This window comes from Tenebrio molitor, chromosome 7 (assembly GCF_963966145.1).
Source record: "Tenebrio molitor chromosome 7, icTenMoli1.1, whole genome shotgun sequence".
Classification (NCBI taxonomy): Eukaryota; Metazoa; Arthropoda; class Insecta; order Coleoptera; family Tenebrionidae; genus Tenebrio; species Tenebrio molitor.
Window position 1 is genome coordinate 8,661,581 of NC_091052.1, and position 14,517 is coordinate 8,676,097.

Consider the following 14,517-nt stretch of genomic DNA (forward strand, 5'->3'; position numbering starts at 1 on the left):
AGAAAATGAAACGATCCTGTATAAATTTGTTCCTGGCGTTGTTTTCGTTTTTTAATAGTCCCCGTATAATTAAATGTAATGTAGTTATCGCCACATTTTATAGCGGATGATTTTCAACTTTACAGCCCCATCTCGAGATTATCAGAAAACACGAATGTAAAAGTGAAATTTATCCTTTGTCTGGCTTGCTATTTGTCGGAGAGTGCACCGAAAGGAAACCAACAGGCATAAAAGTTATGTTGCGGGTGGGATCGGTAATTAACAATCATGCCAAACGGCTCGTTGGGTTTTATGTCGGTTATGTTATTTGTCAAGTCGTCGACGAAATCTAACGCTTCGAATGCACGAGAACTATAATTATGACGGAAAATAATAACGAGACCTGTTTTAATTCAACCACAATGAATTAAATTATCCAAAACGTTGCGGCGAGCACCTTTTGATCGAATCATATTTGAACAAAAGCGATCGCTTCGTTGGAATTTCATGGGAAATAGTTTTGATTCATGGTGCAATGTGGGCTCTTCTCTCCACCTTAATACTTCACTATTTATCTTTCATCCTAAAACGACTAATTGTGGCCGAAACCACAACACCGGAACAAGGTTTTCCGCACGTCAACAAAATTGAAAAATTGGGTCACGTCAGGGATTTCCTCCTTCGTCGACCCACCAATCGCCGTAAATAACCAGGAGAGGTTTGTCTTGTAAAGTAACAAACATTCCTTTCGCTTATTACCGATAATTAAGTTTAATGAGTAAGCTGATTCGTTTGCAAAGTTATGCGAAAAAACTTGTACATTTAATTGATACCCGCTGGTTTGAAAGTATTCGTTTAAAAGTTTCCTTCAATTGCAACTAACAAGACAGACTTCCACTCTATTTGCTTTTAATAAAGTAGTACCCAAAAAAATGGGACTTCCTGTCTGTAGAACAAGATGAAGCAACAACCTTCGAGGAAGGTTCGATTGGTAGCTACAGGATGCCATAAATCAGATGGACATAGATGTTGTTTGGTAAAATATTAAATGTCAACTGGTGATTTAAATATCGTAATGATTCTATCACTCGGATCTTCAAGAAGCCATCGGTAGATAATTATTGTTTTTAGGTAAGCCATTTAAGGCGTATCACAATTATTTATGAAGAGTCCAATGTCGAGGAATATTTATGGCGCTCTCAATGAGACACCTCCCAAGAGCTGGTTGACATTTTTCTAACGCGTCTAAGAAAATCTTTCAGTCTTCGAGGTACTGCTTTGTGAGTCGCACCTGTGAGGTGAGGCTTTGTCTTGTTGAAGTATTGGATTACTCAATCTCTTTTCAAATTAAATATTTAATTTCCGCTATTGGTCAATGAGACCATCAATTTACGATTTACTACCAGAAATTTCAGCTTGTTTGAATACATTTTTACGACTTTTTAATATTTATATTGTTATTATCGCATATTTATGTTTCGAAGATAAAATTTATGTCCACTATTTAATATTAAACAATAAGCGCAATCTTCAAAAAATATAATTATTGACCACACTTGGTCATATATTATTTTGACTTTAATGTCCACGAATGCCGAGTCAGTGTTTAATTTGCCCTTTAGGAAGATTTTCGACGAAAAAAAATTCAAACATTCATTTTGACTGTCTAGAACGGAGGACAAAACTTGGCCGAAAATTCAGACTGTTTTGAATTTTTTTTCGGGTTGGCATTTTGATTGGCCCACCAATTACTGAAGAGCCGAATAATGTATAAAAAGTGGGAACTATCGCCGTGGAATTATCGTTTTGCCGCCTTAATCACACTAAAACAGAAATACAGCCTTAAGCTACGCCTCCACGATTAAAAAGGAATTTTTTTAATTACGAAATTTATTATGTCTCATTACGACCGGAAACGTTCGGCTACCGAGATCCATATTTTAAAGGTAATGAGTGAGAACAGGAGTCCGAAGGGTCTCGACGTCTTCCTTCTTGTGTTTTTGGGCGAGCCCAACCCAACAAGGACCTGTTAGCCTGTTGATCATTAATTTTTATGATGATGCATATAATGTTCATTTATCACCCGATACTTGATCCGTACGCGCGAGAATATAATATGTGCGATTGAAAAAAATAAAAAAAATCCGTTACTGGCATATCCGTGATGAAAAAAAGCATGTGTCGCAGATTAATAGAAGGTAATAACGATTCCTGACATGTGGGTGTTTATAATTTATAATTATGTTAAAAGAGCGAAACGGGGCCCGGGGACACACTCAAAAATTATTTGTATCCGAACACCAGCAATTATCTTCAAAAATTTGCTCGATAAATCAGTCGAGCATGAGTTGTTCTACTAGTTGAAGTACCTGGACCGTTTTGGAGTTGGTCTTTGTTGATTCACTTTTGGGAACGCGTCTGTTGATTTTCGTGGTTCCTCAATTAAGAAAGTATTGAGATGAGGCGTTCTTGTGTGGTGTTTTTTTAATTTTTTGTATTTTTTGACAGTACCTTTATCGTGTTCTCCGCACCTATCTCTGTTGCGTAACGAGTTAACAAGTATATTGCGGTCCATTATTCTTTCGCTGCGAGTTAAATTTCTGATGTTAATCAAAATGTAGACCTCCTCGAATTTTATTTATTGATTTGCATTCTTCTCCGGTTGATTTTTTTTCTCTTCAGTAGCCGGTCGGCGGACAACACTTGTACCATTTTGCTTAATCATTCAGTGCTGACTCCTAACGAGCCGAAAGGCAGTGGCGGTGGCATGGAAGAACATTCGGCATGCGGTCCGTTAGCCGGCATACGAAATTAGGACCGGCCATGTCTCGAGTACTCATTATCAAGACCGTATATCAACCGACTAAGTACACATGTCATGACGTCAGAACGGCCGACCAATAGGAAACACCCGAACCGTATAAGACAATGCAACTGGGCGGAGATGGTGGCTCCCCGAACTCGTCCTCTGCCAAAAAATCCACCAAACCGACTGAGCGCCTCCGCCGCGGAGGTACTGCTCGAGTACCGCCGACTCGACTGAACGGCTCTCGGGGAGATTTGGTCGGCGAGAGATTTTTGGACGGAACCAGACCAAAATGTCGACGGCAGAGTGGTACCGGCATTAGCATAATTCCGTCATTCGCGGCATTCTATTGGTACGACTCATTCACAAAAACCTGTTGGAGGAGCGAGATGGAGATGGTTTGGCCCACCTCGCGCCCATTTGTACGTTATTTATTTGCAATATGGTACTGGTGGAAAACATGGTGCAAAGGAGGGATGGGGCAAGTCACGAAATCCTAGATTCCATAAACCTCCCGTCTTAGATTATACAGCACGTCTGGTATTATCCGGCAGCAGGAACAGTCCGGGAAAAATCCCGGTCGTGTATCTCTGTATTTCTCGAAAGAGTATAGATCGACTTAAAATGATAATTTAATTCCATTAAGGATCGCGAACGGTGTGCTCATCCCGTAGATCAATCCTAATTGGCAGAATAAATGATTGGAATCGGTCTGGTGCAGACAATGACGGACCAATACGGTGAAAATTTCATAACAGGAAACAATCCAGGAGGACTGTTTTATTTATTATCCAATCCGAGAGCTTCTTATCGAGAACAGATCAGTTGTCTGCTGAGCGCAATATATCTTCAACGAATAGGTACTGGATAATTTTACGTAAAACATTATTACCCTGGACACGTTTCACCGATATTATCGCCTACCAACTGTCACAAAATGAGCAAAAAAAAACCTCCTTAAACTGAGTCATTCATTGGTGGGTATATTAAAAAAAGCTTCAACGTTTCTTATGGAGACATTCGATCCTCCTCGATGCGATTTAAAATGTAATTTAATCAAATTACATTGCAGAAAAAAAGGATTTGATCGATTGTTGACCGATTTGTACACAATGTAACTTGATACGGTGGAAATTAATGCAAATAAATTTTGAACGGTACCGTCGACGTTGTCCAAAGACGTATTTATTCAGAATGGCTTTCGAAAACTGGCAGAAAAACTGTTTTTTTAATGCCACTTATAAATATTAATGTGACAGATCACTTGTTAGAAGTCGAGCGAAATTCGTCAAGTTGTTGTGACAGATTTTGACACCATTAATTTTTAATGGTCTTTTTTCACCAGTGTTGCACCGCTGCCGTCGAAATATTTAATCGAGAAAAAAACAAATTCGATTTTTGTTTTGCATATTTTACAGAAATAATTAAGATATGCATCAGTTTGAAAAACTCGCGACTGTTACACAATGTTGCCAACAATTTCAAAATTTTAATTTCTTGTGGTAAAAAATCTTCGCCTTTAGAAAACGCATTTAATTTGATCAAAATCTGAAACTGGAATGGAACAAAACACCGTGAAATTAGCTAGAGTATCTCAAAGTTGTTTCATCGTACTATGCCGTACCGTGTCTGGGTGATTGGAAATTATGATTTGTATGATCTTTGGGTACATGAACCTACAAGTGTTCCTAATGTATTCTTTGGTACCTAGACTGGATATGAAGATTCCACTCTGTTTTTGACAATGAAGTACTGAAGAACTGTAGAACTGGTACCATCAAGTTAAATTTAAGAGGGTTTCTTCGATTTTTTATCCACTCAAAATTCAGCAGCCTAGGAGTGTCAGAAAATATGGATCACTTCTTTTTCTCAAAATCTACATTCGTTCCAGCTTTTGCTTTGTGGAATGGTACTCTGTAAATGCAGTACGGTGCACGGCAGTAAACCTACCGTAGAAAAATATAGTTATGGTGTTTTAAACGTGACAAATATTTTTGCTCCTAAACAAACAAGGCAATTTTTCGACGCTTGAGAAAATCCACCTTATTGTGCTGACTTGGCACCTTGTAATGGTGTCCCTAAATTAAAAAACACGATACGTAATATCCGATTTTGAAGTTGCGACAAAGCTGTTGAGAGTTTTAAAAAGAGCGACGAATTTTAGTCTTGATGGCTGGTTCTGTCGAAGACAAAAATAAAAATAAAAACAAAAATTTTCATGATTTTAAAAATGAAATTTGTTGAGAAGGCTGGCGAAAGATGCAAGTTCTTGTTCACGGTAGAACCTTTTCAGGAATACATACATAGTTGGGAAATGAAATCAAAGGATTTTAATTAGTCTGAGTCAAGAGGATGTAATTGGCGGGTACCTACTTCTGAGAAGGATTTCTGTTGGGGTTTTTGTCAGAATTAATTTTTTACGTTGATCGGTTATCGTTGTAGTAATCATCGCCGGTTCCGTTTTCGTCTTTGATGAGGGACCATCGTCGACGGTCGTGTGGATCTGTTGGTACCACCGGCTCGCCCCGTGTAAATCCTCGTCAGTTTTCAGTTTTATGGTCGGTCGATTTTCTCTCATGACGTTCGTGTGTTTGTTTAAGGTGCAATTATCGACCAGACGCTGTAATTACCCGGCTCCAATTAAAATAATGGAACGATGCCATGAACTATTAGCATTTCATTGGAGGGAAAAGAACGCAGAACGTGATCATTTTTTCTCCGTTATTACACACACACAACGTGCACACAATGCACGGATTAACAAAAATAAAACCGAAATCGCTGTTATCGCACCGGCATCATCTCGTTTAGGTTTATAGGAAGATTTTTTATCGTATGGTATTCGGGAACTTGATGACTATGATAAATGGTGCAACTCGCCCAGTTATTATTTAATTTCCTTTTGTTGATTTATATCTACGAAACTATGAAAATTGTTCTTAACTGTTTTTCTCTTTCCAGTTCGCAACGGATACTCGTGCGTACCGGTGGCCCTCGCCGACGGCTTGGACATCAAATTGAACGCCGCCGTTAAGAAGGTGGAATACAACAAGAACGGAGTCGAGGTGACCGTCTGCAACCCCAGGATCCCGCATACAGTCAACACTTACCACGGTAATAAATTGCGACGACGGCCGGCCAATTTACACTAAAACTTTTTCACAAATACCGAGGCAATTCAATTTCGGGGACCGCCATTTAAAAAATAACGAAACGGAAGCAAAAACCTAAAGATATTCAACATTACAAACCAAGGGTAGTAAAAGGAACAAAACATATTCGTAAAAATATAGAACCTACAAAAATATTACTGCTGCTACTTACTAAAAGTAAAAGCTGTTGCAAATACTTTTGCTACCTCCAATAGGTAGGTACGTCCATTTTCTTCGCTTCTTCAGAGTCATTTGCCAAGAGCTCTAATGCAGTAAATCATACCTTTGACATAGTACGCATATAATTTTTTATTTCTCTACATTTGAAAATGATTTCTCAACACTTGCTAGAATTACGAGCAGGGTGAAGAAGAGAATTAAGACCGAATTAACTTCAGCAAACCTTGGGCTAATCTCCGAGTTTATTACTATTACCTATTACATATTTCTTCTTCATACTTTTCTGACGATCCTTCATTGAAAGTTGTTTTCGATTTGTTTTCTTTTGTTTATTTAGTGGAAATGTTACCCTATTTGCCCACATTTATAGCTTACATTAAACCTCGTGTATGTACCTACTGAAGAAGTGAGGTAATTAGTGGCGATCCTCTGCTGCGATATACGGCGAGTTGAATCAACGCGGAGGTCGTAATTCAAAAAAAAAACTATTTTAATTAGCGCCGTGGCAACATTATAATTTGATAGAACACGCCCTGTAAGCTATACTCTGAGCTTGCCGGAAGTCGTAAATAAACAAAAGTAGGGGCCACTGACTCCGGTCGCTGGTAGCCGCTGGAGGAGGTGCTCCGGCATGTCGGCTCCCATTGGTCGCTGTTATCATATGCAGATATGATATCTGGCCGCCTCACCAATTAGATTTGTGCCCCAGGTGGAACGAATGAAGTTTGTCGCGCTTATCTATCGACGACGACGGTGCCCCACCTCGCGCACCCCGACAGGAGTCGACACGTTCGCACGCTCGACGATTTCTACACACTTTTCGATATTTGACCCGGCGAACGGGACCCACCTCCGACACGAAAAGGGCATTACCACCTGATCGGCGGCGGAAGGATAACAGCTGCTCGTGCTGAATTAGCCTCCCCTTAATTGAATGCTACAAGTCGTTTTCGGTGGTTAATTGCGGATCGGTTTTGAACCACCCGAATCTGATAAACGGGATATGATTAGTTCGCATGTAAAGTCGGAGACGGGATTTATGACCGGACGAGGCGTTTGCCTTTGCGGAGGGCCACGCACAAGACGTGGCAATGGCAGATTAGCAACGCTTGCACAATGGTACATTTGACACCAGCACTTGAATTTTAACCGAAATGATTTATGGTCCATGATTGATCAAAATATTTTACTGGTGTTTATTTATTGGAAAAGGTGAAAGCAACTGGTCAGCTGTAGGGGGTTAAAAATTAAATAATAAAACTATTACCTACATTATTTTTCTTTATCAAAAATTACGTTTTTAATTTTCAACATATTCCTCCCGAAATTATTTGGTCCAGTGAAGCTTCAGCCTATCCCCTTTGATTGCTCATGATCTTCAAAGTAGCAATTAACTGCAGTTTTGTGCTCAGTTAAGGAAAATCTTAACCTTTTGAAATACAAACAGAACTCAGACGGAGCTAAATCAGATGAACAAGGTGGATAGATACTTACTTACGTACTTCAAATATTTCTCTCACAGAAACCATACTACTAAATCTGGTAACCAAAAAGTTACTTTATTTCTTCTCCGTTACCGTTTGGCCCTTTGAAAAGTGACCAATTAACAATATCCTCTTTGAATCGCGGCATAAACTTTCTTGTAGTCAAAACAGATTTTGCCTTCTTTGATGTCGAAGAATAAGCATAATTCTATTGCTTTGACTTCTGTTTTGTCTAGTGAGTTATAAGAAGCATAATTCCTGAAATGGTCCGAACACCAAATTCCTTTTTTAGGATATCAAACGTTCATTTATCTGATGTGTCCACAGCCTTAGCTTTTAAGAAACCTTTGTTCGGTGATCCTCAAAAAACAAGTCCATTTTGTTATCCTAACACTTTTTGGATGACCACTGTGGGCATCATTTTCTAAGCTGTCCTGACAAACTCCTTGACAGATTCACTCTGTATTTGACTTCTAACAGATGTGGCAATAAATGTAGTAAAGATGTTAGAGATGTGTACCATGTAAAGGTAAGTCGCGACTTCCCAAATTACCCTGGTACTGTACAAGTAATTTCAACTCTATAAGGTAATGTCTTTCGCCATAGTCATTTTTACGCTACCGACCTATTTTTACTTGTTTCCCGCTTCATTAACAGGCACAGTAAAATCAATTTACCGAATCCATGTTGGTTGTTGTGGGAAATAACAAAATAAGAGAACTGTTATGGATGACAGCAAACCTATTATAGATTAAAACTGTACAAGGTGTTGTTATAGTTTAAAATCCAACCAACAGTATTTTTATGTTTTAGAAACATCGATGGGGCAAAAAATGTTACATGACACTTGTTCGGTAAGTGTTTATAACAGATCCCGACAACTTACTTACCGATCTTGTAGCGTAATAGGTATACTATTTCGTTTGTCCTGTGCTTAAGCGTTTTATTTTGAAAAGAATGTGAAGTAATATATGCTAATTACCTAGTTACACGCAGAATATGAGTTTTCTACAAACAGTAACACTCTGTTTACCAAGAGGAATGTTGTTATCTAGAATGACATTAAGCTTTTTTTTTCTTACTACTAATTTACATACATTACTGTGCATTAATTTCAACATACGGTGCACAGCACAGTTTCATTAAAAACAATTCAAATAGCAACAAATAATAAGATGAAAGAACTGGAAACAAGAAACACAAATTTTAAGCGACTTAAATTCAAATTTTATGCCATTTGAGTCGTGAAACTTCCTATTTACTTATTTTAAGAAGCGTTGAATTAAATCAAATCTGATGGGGTTTATGATTCATGAAAGATATTATACAACAAATTTTAACTTGTTTTTTCGTGACCAACATTACTGTATGATAAGATATGTTTTTGATTATTTTGTAATTTAAATCTAAAAGTACAAGATTAGCCATCATCAAATTTTTAAGAAAATAAATAAAGGGACTTTTGCATGTAAAGCAAACATCAAATTGCTTGAGAGAAGATACCCGAGTTTGGTCACATTTTTTTAATTAATATCAATTTTTTTTTAATAATGCAATCACTCAGATTTTTGAGGGTAAACATTGGAACTGATAAATTAAACAAAGAGAAATTAGATTTTGTAAATTTTTTGATGAACAATAAAATTAGTTTTTTTTTATTATGTTTGAAGAAGCTATTCTAAATGTGGGCCAAAATGGATGCTTTAAAAAATGTGTTGCGAGCCTGCATTACCATCATGAGACATGACAGTTTCGTTACGTTTGAAAAATAACGAGAGCACAAGAATGTGAGCGCGTTTTTTTGGGTAATTTAATTAATTCTATGCACGTTTCTCAAAATATGACAGTTATATTATTCGTATCCGAATCAAAGAACCACGTTGAATTTGTTAAAAGTGCCCACCAATAATTAAGTTTGACGTGAGAAATGGTAGACACGTCACATTCAGATGTCAAAATTAATTTTCAACGTTTTCATTGTGGAAGGTTTCGAATTTATCATAGTTTTTAGGATCGGGTGAATTTTTTTCCTAACCACGATGATAATAACACAGACCGTAAATTACACGATTCAAAATAACTAAATTTCGTAGGTTTTCCCATTCGAACGATGTTATCTGTCAAATAAATTTTCTGCTTCGGGTATATCGTGCCGGCTAAAACCGTAACCTTTCAAATTACGGGTCATAGTCTTCAAAATCAATTTACCAGCCGAACTAACCATCACGTATGACATGAAGACATACGATATTGATGGATACTGAATGCCGCACACCTGCCTAGTGGCCGTGACACTATTTAGTCAATTTTTCAAACGATCCGTCGAATTTTTTTACACTGCACTCCGAACGTATTTATGGCCGATGTACCAACATCCTAGGTGGCTTCGGTAATTTATATTTACGAAACGCTAACAATTTGATTATACACCTGATGTATGTACAGTCAGAATTCCAAACTTGTCACGAACGCGCCCGAGAGTTAGTAATTTATTAAGATTATAGAACATAACTCTTCGTCATTGTTGTCAGGACTCGATCACCTAGTCTCGATCGAGTGACATTTATAAATTTGATCTTTGCCTCCTAATAAGACAAACGTGCCGAGAAATGAGAAAATTGTGTTATAGTCAGTTGTAAAAATTTTAAAACGAAACTTGTGTCGTTAGAGAAACTATTCGAAAAATCCATCACCCGTGGAGGAGTTATTTCCTTGTTTGTGATTTTTTCCATCCAATGCCTTCGGTTGTGACTACAGCAACAGGTAGGCAGACACCACATTTGACACATTATCATTTACCACTTTACATATTGTAAATATTGCATCCCATTCGTCGACAATCGCAGAGGCGTATCTGATGGTTTTTGCCGGAAGAACCGCATTTTCCTCGCCTCTTTGTTACTTTCCATCACATTTAATTTCTTCTGTCACCAACACGCAACACTTGTTATCTCCCGTAAAAATATTACGGCTCTGTTACTCCGGCTTGTTAATTGTGTCGCCGACAAAAACATTGTATTTGTTGGTCTTTCGTCTTCGGCCGTACGCAAATTAATGCCTCGTTAGGCGACGCTTAAGCCACGCATAAATCTACAGAGTCGGCTTAACCGGGTACTAATAGTATTTAGCAGTATTTACTGCTTGCAAAGATTATTAGAATTTCTACGGAGCGATTGTGACAAAGACGACATAATTACATCCCGCCTCTTGATATAAGAACCCGCATCGAGGAGTTACAGTCGAAGGAGCACTTCGAGTAGCAAACAATCGACAATCGCGGTTAGTTTATGGATCGACCGTCGCGGCGCTGTTAGCTCTCGAGACTAATGGCCGCCATCTTAATGATCGCGTTCACCTTTAATTGGTGCAGGACGCAGTGCTGATGGGTCCCGAAGGACCTCATTGTCTTGATGCTTTGATTTGTTTTTATTGCAGCGGACGTCGTCCTATGCACTCTCCCTCTGGGAGTACTGAAACTGTGCACTTCGCCCAACTCGTCCCAGCTGAACACCGTCCAGTTTTCACCACCTCTGCCAGACTGGAAGACTTCGGCCATCCAGAGACTGGGTTTCGGCAACCTGAACAAAGTCGTTCTCTGTTTCGAACGGATATTCTGGAACCCTCAAGCTAACCTGTTCGGACATGTCGGTAGTACCACGGCCAGCCGAGGCGAGCTTTTTCTCTTCTGGAACTTGTACAAAGCTCCGGTTCTTCTGGCGCTAGTTGCGGGAGAGGCCGCCGCTATCATGGAGAACGTCACCGACGATGTCATAGTCGGGAGGTAATCAAGCACTTGATTTTCAAGACTCGTCGTTGACAATTTTTATCCAGATGCATAGCTGTGTTGAGGGGTATTTTTGGACAATCCGGAGTACCCCAACCGAAGGAAACCGTGGTGACTCGCTGGAGAGCTGATCCTTGGTCGAGAGGGTCGTACAGTTTCGTCGCTGTTGGTAGTTCGGGCAGCGACTACGACCTACTAGCTTCTCCCGTCATTCCTCCCAGCAATCAAGGAGTATCCGTGACGTCCGGACCCGCGAGGGTGTTTTTTGCAGGGGAACACACCATCAGGAATTATCCTGCGACGGTGCACGGAGCGTTTTTGAGCGGTCTGAGAGAGGCGAGCAGGATCGCCGATCAAATCATAGGAAATCCGTGCCTTCCTCAACCCGCTGAGTGAAGACAATCAAGTGGTGGTACCGATGGCGTAATTCATAGTAAATCGCGACATTCAATAATTAATCGAGCAGCATCGATAAATTGCTACTAATATGCTTAGAGCAATTTATCATGTCGGTGCTGGGAGGTGAGATATGTGGGCACAAATAAATTTTAGAAAAAGCACTATACTATAAATTTGCGTTAATTGCAGTCTGCAGTCCGGTACTGTAAAAATGATAGATATTGTAAGGTAGTAGATTTCTCAAGTGTTTCATGCACAATTATACGGTAGAATTACATCACGTAAATTATAGGAGTAATGTTCCAATATGGTGGAAAAAGTCCGTGAAAAGCACTCTAGCTTCAACAGTAGAGAACGATTATTAAGCTGAACGGAAGTAGATCACGATCATCTTCGCGATTGCAATACAGTGCCATATAAATCTTTGCGTTCTCATTTTGACTGCAGCGATTTTAACTGTAGATGGCAGAAGCAATTTGTTTTCAAATTGAACGTTTGCCGGATTAATCCTTTTATTCACTGTGAAATTGTGCACACAGATTTGCTCGTAGGTATTGAATGGAGAATTACGCCATCTTCGCTTAAGTCAAGCTGTAAGTGTGCGTGTTTTACTTATTGTAAAGTGATGAAAGTTGAAAATTGTTGATTAGGTAATTTATTGACAAAAAGAACAGTTTCTGTGGAATCGGAGCAGTGTCTGTGACGGTGGTTGTGAAGAACAATGTATATTGTTCGTTTTTGCCTTGACTGCCATGCTGTACGTGTACCTTTTTTTTATTTTAATTAAATAACGGTTTCGAAAATAAATCGCGAATGACACGAAGTGTATTGAAGTTTTTGCATTGTGGAGAAAAACGCCCATCCTTCATCCTATTAATAATGCGTTCCTTGTACTGAATAAATCACTGCCTGCACTTCGTATTTCTCAATTTGTTTCGCCTGGAGTTTACCAATTTACAGTTTATCTTGGTTAGCGTCACCGCGAAGGTGAACAATCAGGGGCGGCGAACTCCCAAAAATCCTCCCCTAATTGAGACGGAGCTGCGAATGTTTGTAAACGGCGAATAACAGGTGTCAGATAGTGGCGACCCTCGTAAACAAACATCAATTAATTCCTCTCGTATTGTTTCGGTCTAGGTGGTTGGTTTGAGTGGCGGCTGGTCGACTGGAATGGTAAGTTCATTAGTTATGTAAATCGAATTCGCTTTTAAATAATGATTTACTGCGCTCGAAGTCTGATGGTAACTGGATAAGGAAAGCTTTCGGATGGCCACGGTCGATATCCTAGGCGGTTCCACGGCGGATACCATTTAATCATGCACATTTTCATAAACAAATAGAATATTTCGTGGGGCCGGAAACTCGCCCAAAAATGCAAGACGAGTTATCCGAAAGCAATCCGTCAGAGCGCGGAATAATGGGAATGTCAGGAGTCGAAGAGTTAGCTGAATGGGAACGAGGATCGTACGTTTTCTCTTGGACACTTATTTATCAGTGGACGTTGAGAGCCGTTTTATGACTACTCCAGATCTGGAGACGTAAAGTTCTTTTTCTTTTTCCCCCTATTAAAGTCTCGTCTGGTGGACGGGTCTAGTTGGACGAATTATAGGTGTCCCGATTTTCGCCATTAATGGGAGAAGCAGATGGAGGTTTAATAAAGGCGAAGGAGGCATCCCATCCGAGAATCAACAGCGTCATCCGCTAATAACAAAGGAGAGGATCAATGTTCAGATAAACCGAGTTATTTCGTATTTCAACAAACGAGCTCGGCTCCATCATATATAATTAGCCCAAAGCCATAACATAAATTATGATGTTAACTTTTTATAGGAAACGCACGCCTTTGATTTATATTACCGTCGAATAGACGTATGCTATTTCATAAATTTTTATTTAAAGAGGATCTTATAAGGTCGTGTCCGTTTACTCATGTAATTTGGCTCGAGTCCGACGCAAGGACAACAAACCCGAGACGCGCTCGAATTCGTCCATTATCGGGACAATTCTGCTTAAATGATTAATTATTCGTGTGTGCATTGTTTACATTTGGTTTTTATTGCGGCGTGGCTTGATATTAAGTGGGCGGATGAAGTTAGAAACTTTGACAGGTGGTTTTAATTTAAATCAATTTGCTTTGACAGCCGTAGCTAAAATTTAAATGCGCATTAGAGGAAAAAATGTATTTTCCATTAATCATTGTTTGACCAGTGTGGTCCCAGATGCAAAATAATACACGAAATTTAACTAGGGCCTTAATTAAACGCCGAGCTTTGCCCACTTAACCGATTCCGAAGAGCTCACTCACTTAGATTTCCCTTAGTCATTCCGTGTGTTCGTGGAATACGTCCGAGTGCTTCGGACAACGCAAATACACAAGACTTTTCGGGTTATCGACGATCAAACACTCCCAGAACAGGTCGACTTTCAGATAAAATATTAATTCGTTTTCTGAGTTAATGTCGTGCTTTTGATTTTCCACGAAACTTATCTCGACCCTTCCTATAGCTTGTTCGTTGTAAAAATGGAGATACATAATCCGTAAGAGCTAGACGCGACAGGTGTCGTCGATAGATCAATGGACTTGTTACATTTGTAAAATATTGTATGTATTCATAATGACAACAATGCGTATTTTTATTTCTAACTACGTGAAAGAAGTAACAAGAATTTAAATTTGTATTATAAATAAATCAAAGCGCTAGAAAAATATATGTATTACAAAGACTGAAAATA

At 39.1% G+C, this 14,517-nt stretch overlaps 1 protein-coding gene across 1 annotated transcript in view; it reads left to right on the plus strand.

The window, feature by feature from the left end:
- Nucleotides 1–12,612, plus strand: part of Su(var)3-3 (lysine-specific histone demethylase Su(var)3-3) — a 138,743-nt gene extending 126,131 nt beyond the window's left edge. Inside the window, exons 5-7 of the mRNA XM_069054342.1 lie at nucleotides 5,747–5,899; nucleotides 11,037–11,382; nucleotides 11,433–12,612. Coding sequence (XP_068910443.1) covers nucleotides 5,747–5,899; nucleotides 11,037–11,382; nucleotides 11,433–11,781 — 848 coding nt within the window. The 3' untranslated portion in view covers nucleotides 11,782–12,612. The remainder of the gene's footprint in view (nucleotides 1–5,746; nucleotides 5,900–11,036; nucleotides 11,383–11,432) is intronic.
- Nucleotides 12,613–14,517: the final 1,905 nt, after the last annotated feature.